The sequence below is a fragment of the Triticum dicoccoides genome, chromosome 2B, assembly GCF_002162155.2.
Source record: "Triticum dicoccoides isolate Atlit2015 ecotype Zavitan chromosome 2B, WEW_v2.0, whole genome shotgun sequence".
Taxonomy (NCBI): Eukaryota; Viridiplantae; Streptophyta; class Magnoliopsida; order Poales; family Poaceae; genus Triticum; species Triticum dicoccoides.
The window spans coordinates 478862440-478870754 of record NC_041383.1 but is presented as its reverse complement, the minus strand read 5'-3'; the positions used below and the strand labels follow the sequence as shown (position 1 = coordinate 478870754).

Below are 8315 nucleotides of genomic sequence, written 5' to 3'. Positions count from 1 at the left end.
CTCTCTTTGAAGTGTGAGATTGCTGTGGTCATGGTCACTCTGTGGCAAATTGCCCTGATAAGAAACCCTGGGAGTTTACTCCTGAATTCCTGATTACTTTGGGTCTCATGAATTTGGTCAGGGCTTTTTATCCAGCCTTGAAGTTTGTTCTGAAGCAAAGAGCTAGCCTTTTGAGCCTTTAACAGATCAACCCATATGACGTGATTATGTATAACTATTATCTCCTTTTCAGAATCAGTGATTCAAGAGTTTAACATCCAACTGCTCAAACAAACGAAGTATATTTACATCATATAGACAACTAATAATCACATTATCGAGTTCTGTCTATTACAGCGACTGCACCATCATTGGCATAACACGGGTCACCAGGTGCCATTGAGCATCTCCGGGCCCTGACTAAATTCTGGAGCTGATTTTTGCCCTACACCAAGAATTTTTAACATCCTGAACTAGTAATTAATTTCTGTACAATGACTTCTTCCCACCTCATCCAGCGGGACAAGAATTTACAACCGACCCAACGTGTGTATTCACAGAACCAACCAAAGTAAAGCTATATTCACATTCAGGAGAGCGCTTTGTACCACGGGCCGTGGACCTTCTCCGAGACCGTGGCCACCCTGATGAGCACTTCAGCCGCCTTCACCACACGGTCAGCGAGCTTCCCCGCGCCGATGCGGCGTAGGGCTGCATCCACTAGCTTCTGGCCCTTGGCACCGCTGCCGCCGAGGAGGACGCCACGGAAGGCGCAGTGGACCGCCCGGGAGACCTTCTTGAAGACGACGTCGTCCGCTTGGAGGCTCTTGAGGACCACCCGGGTTATTATCTGCCTCCTGGCCTGAATCTTGGCGTCCGACAAAGAGCCGGCTGAGGCCGACGCGCTCATCATCGCCTCCACGATCTCTTCAGTGCCTGCTTCGGGGGAGTTATCCAGCAGCTTCACCAGAGCGCCGAAGAGTTCTGAGATGACAGTCTCCAGCTCCGGAGGAGTGATCTTAGAATTCTCACTCATCAGGACTTGACGCAGGACGAGCATGCTGCACAAACAGTAGGTTCAGTTAGCACACAATGAAACTTTTCGTCCTGAAGGCTAGGCTAAAATTATTAAAAGTAGTTGGTTGTTTACCCCGTAGAAATTACAATCACTTCTTGAAATTGGCCCTGCACGGCCCTCAATCTCAGAAAGTTAAGGTGGAAGCTCTCAGGAGTTGACTGCAATTGCAAGCCCTCCATACCACTGATAAGCTGCAACAAGCCAACCCTCACAAGCTTGTCAACCTTTTCTCCCTTGCACTCAGGTGAACCTGAACTGCCTGCTGAAGGTACAGAAGCTGGTGGAGCTCCTTGGCCAGCTCGGAGCACTGTAACAAGGGGCTGAGCCTGCCACAAAGGATTAAACTAGTGTCAGGAACCAGATAACAAATAGAATGCCGCTATGCTACTGATGCTATTAAGACTCTGCGTAGTTAGAAACATACATGATTTGCTGCTGGCAGAACTGAAAGGGAGCCCAGATGTTCCCTCCATTCTGCGTCCATGATGCTCTTTGATGCTGAAATCCACTGCAGAGTTACAGGGAGAGAAGCTGACGCATTAGCAGGAGGTCCATAGCGATCGCCGAAAGCCTTCTGCAGGTACTCCACTCCAGCCGAGCCTTTTATCTTCGGTTGCATCAGCTGAACATATGCCTTGCTCACTTCTACTTGCAGTTGCTGTTTATAACAGAAAAATGTTAGAATTCCACTGCATAAAAACAATTGCAGTTAATTGTAGGACAAGTTTAAATTATTAACACCTCAAAACACCTTTATTTCTTCCAGAGTGAAACGCAGACCCTTGATGACAGCAATGACAAACGAGCTGACTCCATTATCATTATCTTCAGAACTTGCAGCCAACTCGCTCAATAATTTGTCATGACTTGCCTTCATCTCATCATCCTTTGCAGCAGCAGACAGCTTTCTGACCATAGCCAGAGAGTACTGCAAAATCTGCCCCAGATATTGGGTGTCCTGGGAGCCTGACTCGAGTACCTTTATTTGTACAGGAACAAAATTATGTCAATATTTCATGAATAAGAAAAAAGAAGCAATTCGATGACAAATTTCTATATGCATAACACTGGGATCTTACCTGGGACAAAATTTCGAGGTCAATGTTCTCATAGATTTCCTCCTTCCATCCCTTGGGAGCCAAGTCGTGCAACGAATCCCTCACTTCCTTTACCAGGTTGATCAGTTGGCTGTAGTCAGGTTTGTCTCCTCTCATTGAGTCAGTAACCACATCCCAGAAAGCTTTCTCCATTGTTTCCCTCACTTTGTCTTGGAAATCCTTCTCGATGGTGCGGGCATCATTAGAATTGGCAGCAATCGCACCACCGTCCTCATGAAGCATCTCATTGACCATCTGCTCATTCTCTGTAGGCAGATTCACTGGTGATGTGCTGCTTGATGCTGTTTCAGAACTAACATTAACCTCAGAAGGCGGGAGCTTTCCAGATGAATTAATGCTCAGAGGAGTAGATACGTTTGCAACAGGTGTCGCCAATGGACTTCCATTCACTTTTGCTTCAAAGAACTTTGACCTTGCATCTGAGAGAGCAGAGTCCATCCGCTCAATCCCTGCATCACCACTCAGATGCTGAACCTTCTCCCTTAAGAGTTTGTGATCGTCAGAAACCTGCTTCTGAATGGCCTTCATATCATGGGTGAGGTTGTGTGACCGCCCGTCGGCAGTTAACTTGCATGTTTGCATCATTGACAGCTCAAGCTTGCATGCAGCCCTAACAAGATCACCCTCCAATGATCTTGCATCTTTTACTTTCCACACCACAAATCTGTAAAGGTAGGTGCACCAAGCTTTGTCAAAATTAACCAGCCGAGTTTTGAATTTACTTTGACCGGCAACATCATAAGACTTCTGGCAACTAGATGATTCAGTAGCATCAAGAGATGGCTGCCTTGAGGTTCTTCCCGGTCCCTCGAGTATTGTCTTAACCAGCAGCTCAAACTCCCTGACAAAGTTTGCTGCTGACTCCATGAGTAGCTTCTCTTGCTCACCATCTCCACTTAAAACAGCACTAGGATGAGCCAGGATCATGTAAGCACAGAGTGCCACCCTCAGTGAATATCTAGACAACCTGCTTGTTTCAGAAGTTCTGGCTGGCCTTTTTGCTGCAGCCCTTGTTCTTCCGTCTCTACTCGGAGGTACCTTCCTCTTTGGAGTCACAAGGCGTTTCAGCAGATGGTCAATATTTTCTGCAGATGATGAACTTGCTGACTGACAAAGAGTCACACGCCTCTCGAACCGGTGAAGTAATGCCTTAGTAGCCTCAAGAGCTGTGGGAGATCCCATCAGCATAGCTAATTCCTCAAATGGCATTGACTTCACAGATTTTTCATTAATTCCCAAAGCATCATAAGCTTGAGATAAGGCAAGTGTTGTCTTCCTGGACTTCACAAAACTTCTCCAGCACCTACAGTATACGAGAAGAAAACTTCAATTAACTCGAACGTGCAAATACAACCAAATAGTTTATTCAAATAATTTATTGTATTGTAGTAATACCTTGCAAGCTTTCTTGAAAGAAAATCTGCATGCTTGATGTAGTCGGCATGAGCAGAACTGCATGGACCTCCTCGCTGCTTCAAATATTCAGCTCTCTTCCTCTTGGCCTGTTCAAATAAGATAACAAATCAGATAAGAAGCAGAACATAAGAACTAAAACTGTAATCAGCGTATGTATGACAACACATACCCTCTGAAGTTTGCTTTCAAGATGTTCTTTCAATTTAATCCTCTCTGCTTCTCTCTGGCTGCTTACAGTCATGGCCGCTCGTTGAATATGCATGAGCCGAGCATGAGCCTTCCTCTTCTCAGCTTCCAACAACGCCAGCCGTTTCTTCTCAGCAGCAGCACGCTTTTCCAGGATAGCAGATCGCACCCGCTCTGTATACTTGCTCTCAGATGTCGCCTTCTGCACGAGGGACCTCTCTGTTCTATTCTTTAGTGCAGCCCGCCTCTGCATATCTGCATGCAGAAGGCGTATACGGTTTTCCTCTGCCTGCCGAACCCGAGTCTCGACTCTAGTCTCAAGTTCTTCCTTCTCCTTCTCAATCCGCATTTCCACATCATTTTTGGCTGCTTGTCGGAGTTCATCCAACTTGGCTAACCGGTTCTGTGCCTTTGCCAAGAGGCTTAGCCTTTTCTGCTCAGCTGCCAGAAGCTTGGCTTCAAGGCACTGTCCGTAATCTTCCTCTTGAGATGAGCACGATGGGCTCCGTGGCTTCTTCCTTGCTTTGCAGGATAACCAATCGTAGAATTGCTGAGAGGGGACAATTGAACATGAGTTAATTTGATAATTCATTTCCAACCTTCTTTTAACCAAAAGAACAGTAGTTGTTTCTATAGCCCCTACCAGGATTACATCAACCAACAGACTACAGAAGTTGCAACTAAAATTTCAGCAGTACAAGTGCAAGGTATGTTACTTCTAAGCAAAACCAAATGGTGGATGATGAAAGCAAACTATCCTACCAAACTACCATAATTTTCCTACCACCGAAACAACCTGAAATCAATGCTAACTTAGCAGTTACAACCTACAATAATTTTACCTTTATTATTTGATTAAAAACTTTCCTTTTCACAGGCAATAATTAGTTACTGGAGTAATATACTCTGATTGTCCCTGTTTACGCTTTCACCGAACTGCAGATAAAATTGAGACCTTTTTCAATAGGGAGAAAACGTTTCAATCCAAACACCGGAAAACCCCAAACTAGAGAAGGGAAAGAAAAAAAACGCGGCAATTCGTGGCACCCTTGAGACCAACTTCAGCTCAAGACTACCAAAGAATGTTACTTCAGCTCAACCAAAGGAATTCTTTCACATACCCGCAACTTTCACAATTACTCGTATTTCACATGCTTATATACTTAGACGTCTAAAGTTACTGTAAAACCTTCCAGGAACAATACCACTTCTGTAGAATAAAAATAGTAATACCACTTCAACAGCAGAAGACGCAACTATCTTTTCACCAGTAACTAAGTAAGGATTGGAACCACCGACGAGACAACACGAGGATAATAGTAGTGCATAGAAAGAAAGCAGTCGTCAACACTTCGAATTCACAGTTCACGCCCCGCGACTTGGCAATCCACCGTGAGGAGGAGGAAGGGGAAAAGCGAAAGATAAATGTAGGAAACTAAAGGTATCCGACAGGGACACCTACCTGCCTACGGTGGTCGGCCTCCTTGAGCTTGGCGTCGATTTCCTCGGCGCTGGCCGGCCCGCCGCCGCCGCTGGTCCTGCCCTCGAGCAGCCTCCTCCTGATCCGCGGCGGCACCCTCGCCGCCGCCCCCTCGTCCACCGGTATCTCCATCGCCACCGGCTCCCTCACCCCCATCACCGCACCGATCAGACTCCCCTCCGTCTCCCTCGCCGATTGAACTCGCCGGCGAATCCCACAAGCAATCTGTTCTTCCTTCTCCCTTGCTTGCGCCACTGCTTTACTCCACTTGTTTCTCGAGTTTAGTTCCTTCCGCGGCGTCCTGGGTGCGCCACGCGTGGCGCTATATAGGTGTAGTACCAGGTACTCCCGGGGGAAGCGGTTTCCGAATCGCACAGCGGATCGGACGTTCGGGCCGAAGCCGAGACGGATAGGGAGATTTTGGTTATTTTCACGGAGTTTTTTTTTCTGTACATGAAAAGATTTTATTCATCTAGCAACATTTTACAGAGAGAAGTGTGAAGGGACTCACACTGAACAATGGGAGAACATCTCTCTGTGGACATTGACCTGAACATGAAGACACGCACCTAACAGCTAGAGATCTTGGAATGGAGCGTGGGTTGTAGGCCTAAAGACCAAAGTGGCCTTGGAATTCATGACCTGCACGTCAAGAATGAGGCCCTTCTCAGTAAATGGTTATTTAAACTTCTTACCGAGAATGGTGTTTGGCAAACCATGTTGCGCAACAAGTATCTAGGCCAAAAGGTGGTATCCCAGGCATATTGGAAACCTGGCGACTCGCACTTTTGGGCTGACCTAATGGCGGCAAACAAACATCTTTTTTGCTTTGGGCCTTTCGCAATAAAGGACGGGTCGGAGATTCGTTTCTGGGAAGACATTTGGCCAGACAATGCCAGTCTCAGCGAAACATATCCAGCCTTATATAACTTCGCTCGCTATAAGAATAATATTATTGCGCACGTGCTCGGTCCTTCCCCGCCGAATATTTCGTTCAGGCGGGATTTGATTGGCCCCCGACTAGTGTCATGGCATAATCTTTTATTCCGGCTGGATTCGATTAACTTGACACAAGGTCGGGATGTGTTTCGCTGGAACCTTACTACATCAGGGTCTTTCACAATAGACTCTATGTATCGTGCACTCACGCATTCTGAGGTACCAACAAGTAATAATAAGAAAATTTGGAAGTCTAAGATTCCACTAAAAGTGAAAATCTTCATGTGGTATCTTCATAGGGGAGTTGTGTTAACCAAAGACAGCCTCGCACGACGCAACTGGCGAAGGAGTAAGAAGTGTTCTTTTTGTACTCATGACGAGACAATCAAACACCTCTTTTTCCAATGCAAGTGTGCACGTTCTACGTGGTCAATCATCCAAATAGCGTCAAATTTGTATCCGCCCACAAGTGTTGCCAATATTTTTGCTCATTGGTTGGACGGTATTACAAATAGGTTCAAAATGCTAAAAAGGGTGGGAGCGTATGCCTTAATTTGGTCGCTTTGGCTGTGTAGAAATGATTTGGTTTTTAATGACAAAAATGCTTCTCCTCTACAGGTTGTTTCGGTGTACGCACTCGCTACGTACGTGGTTTATGCTACAATGACCGGAGTACCAACTGATGTTCATGGCGGTGTGTACGCGATTGGAGCAGGTGGCTACGAAGGTTTTTTCCCAACATGGGTGGCAGCATAACCTACGAATCGATCCACCATCTTCTTCGACATAGGCATAGTGTCGGTCTAAAGGACTCTACTATTGCCGATTTGTCAATTTTATTTCCTGATTTTTTGTCAGACTTCTGGATTTGATTGTGTGCATCTTAGTTATGCAGAGATCGGGTGTTACTCATAATGCTTTGTATTCGCTTGATGCTACATTTTGAGATAATAAAGTCGCCCTTTATCGAAAACAACTAGAGATCTAGACTGAATTTTAAGAGCTAACTGAGCCTAATGATGAACATTGAAGCACCTGATAACATGAGCTATTCTGGTTGGATGGAAAACTGCAGTCTGTTGAATAGTTGCAAGAAGTGGTCTGATGACCCAATGACCTGCAGTGTCGAAGATGGATGTAATTGTCACCTCCGAAGCCAATATCACGGAATCTATGAAAAAAGTTGGTTCCTTGTCGGGCAATGACCCCGAGTACCCCAAAGACGGTGAAACAACGCTTCAAAACATCGGGGCGGCCAACGCCCCTTAGTCCGGCTCCTCCGGCCGGCTCGCCACCCAGCCGCTCCACACGGCTCCCCGGCCGGCTCGCCACCCGGCTGCTCCGACCTGCTTCCCGTCCGGCTGCTACAGCCAGCCTGCTGCGCGGAGTCAACTGCAGCTCCGACCCGACAATGACAAGACAACCATACCACTGACAAGACAACCATACCGCAGATGAGACGGTTGTACACAGACACTGCTGAGCAATAGTGACGCACTGTAGTAGGCGTAACGCATCACCTCGCATGACATCTCCAATAGTGTAGTTGGTGGGTGGGCCACCACCCCATGCCCACTCCACACTATAAAAGGGAGCCCCATCCATCCATCCACACATGAGCACTCACGAGAGCACCACACTCTCACGGCCACACACGGCCAAGCTCACACACTACACTAGCTAGCTAGCTCTCTGCTACTGCTTCATAATACGAGGCCAGATGCCCATAGCACTAACCTCGGATATAGCTCCAGGAGCAACTTTGTACCAGATATATCACATATATTCAGACATGCAGAAGTTGGGGTGTTATCTCTTGGAGAGCCCCAAACCTGGGTAAACCCCCGCGTGATACTCGCATACCCGTCCTGGATGATGAGATGAAAGTAAGGTTTGAATCATTTGGGCAACAGAGTGATTATTTGCAGCAATGGCCTCAGTTTTGGGGAACCAAGGAGACGAGAACCAACCAACTTTTGAGAACGAACAAAGAAAAAACATGTGCATTTCTTCCTCTAAGTTGCCACATCTAGAACACTCTTCATCAATATATCTGGAAATTTTACTTGCTCGCTTACTAGTGGGTAGCGCTCGATGAAGAAGTCTCCAATCCAAAGCT

General features: G+C 46.6%; 1 protein-coding gene across 1 annotated transcript; it reads right to left on the bottom strand.

Annotated features, from left to right (window-relative positions):
- Nucleotides 1-240: 240 nt before the first annotated feature.
- Nucleotides 241-5536, bottom strand: LOC119364346. The gene is made up of 8 exons (XM_037629804.1): nucleotides 5240-5536; nucleotides 3761-4327; nucleotides 3571-3677; nucleotides 2137-3478; nucleotides 1809-2036; nucleotides 1482-1715; nucleotides 1130-1383; nucleotides 241-1040 (listed from the first exon to the last, which is right to left on the bottom strand). Exons 1-8 carry the CDS (start codon nucleotides 5411-5413, stop codon nucleotides 569-571), a joined length of 3378 nt encoding a protein of 1125 aa, XP_037485701.1. The 5' UTR covers nucleotides 5414-5536; the 3' UTR covers nucleotides 241-568.
- Between the last annotated feature and the right edge of the window lie 2779 nt (nucleotides 5537-8315).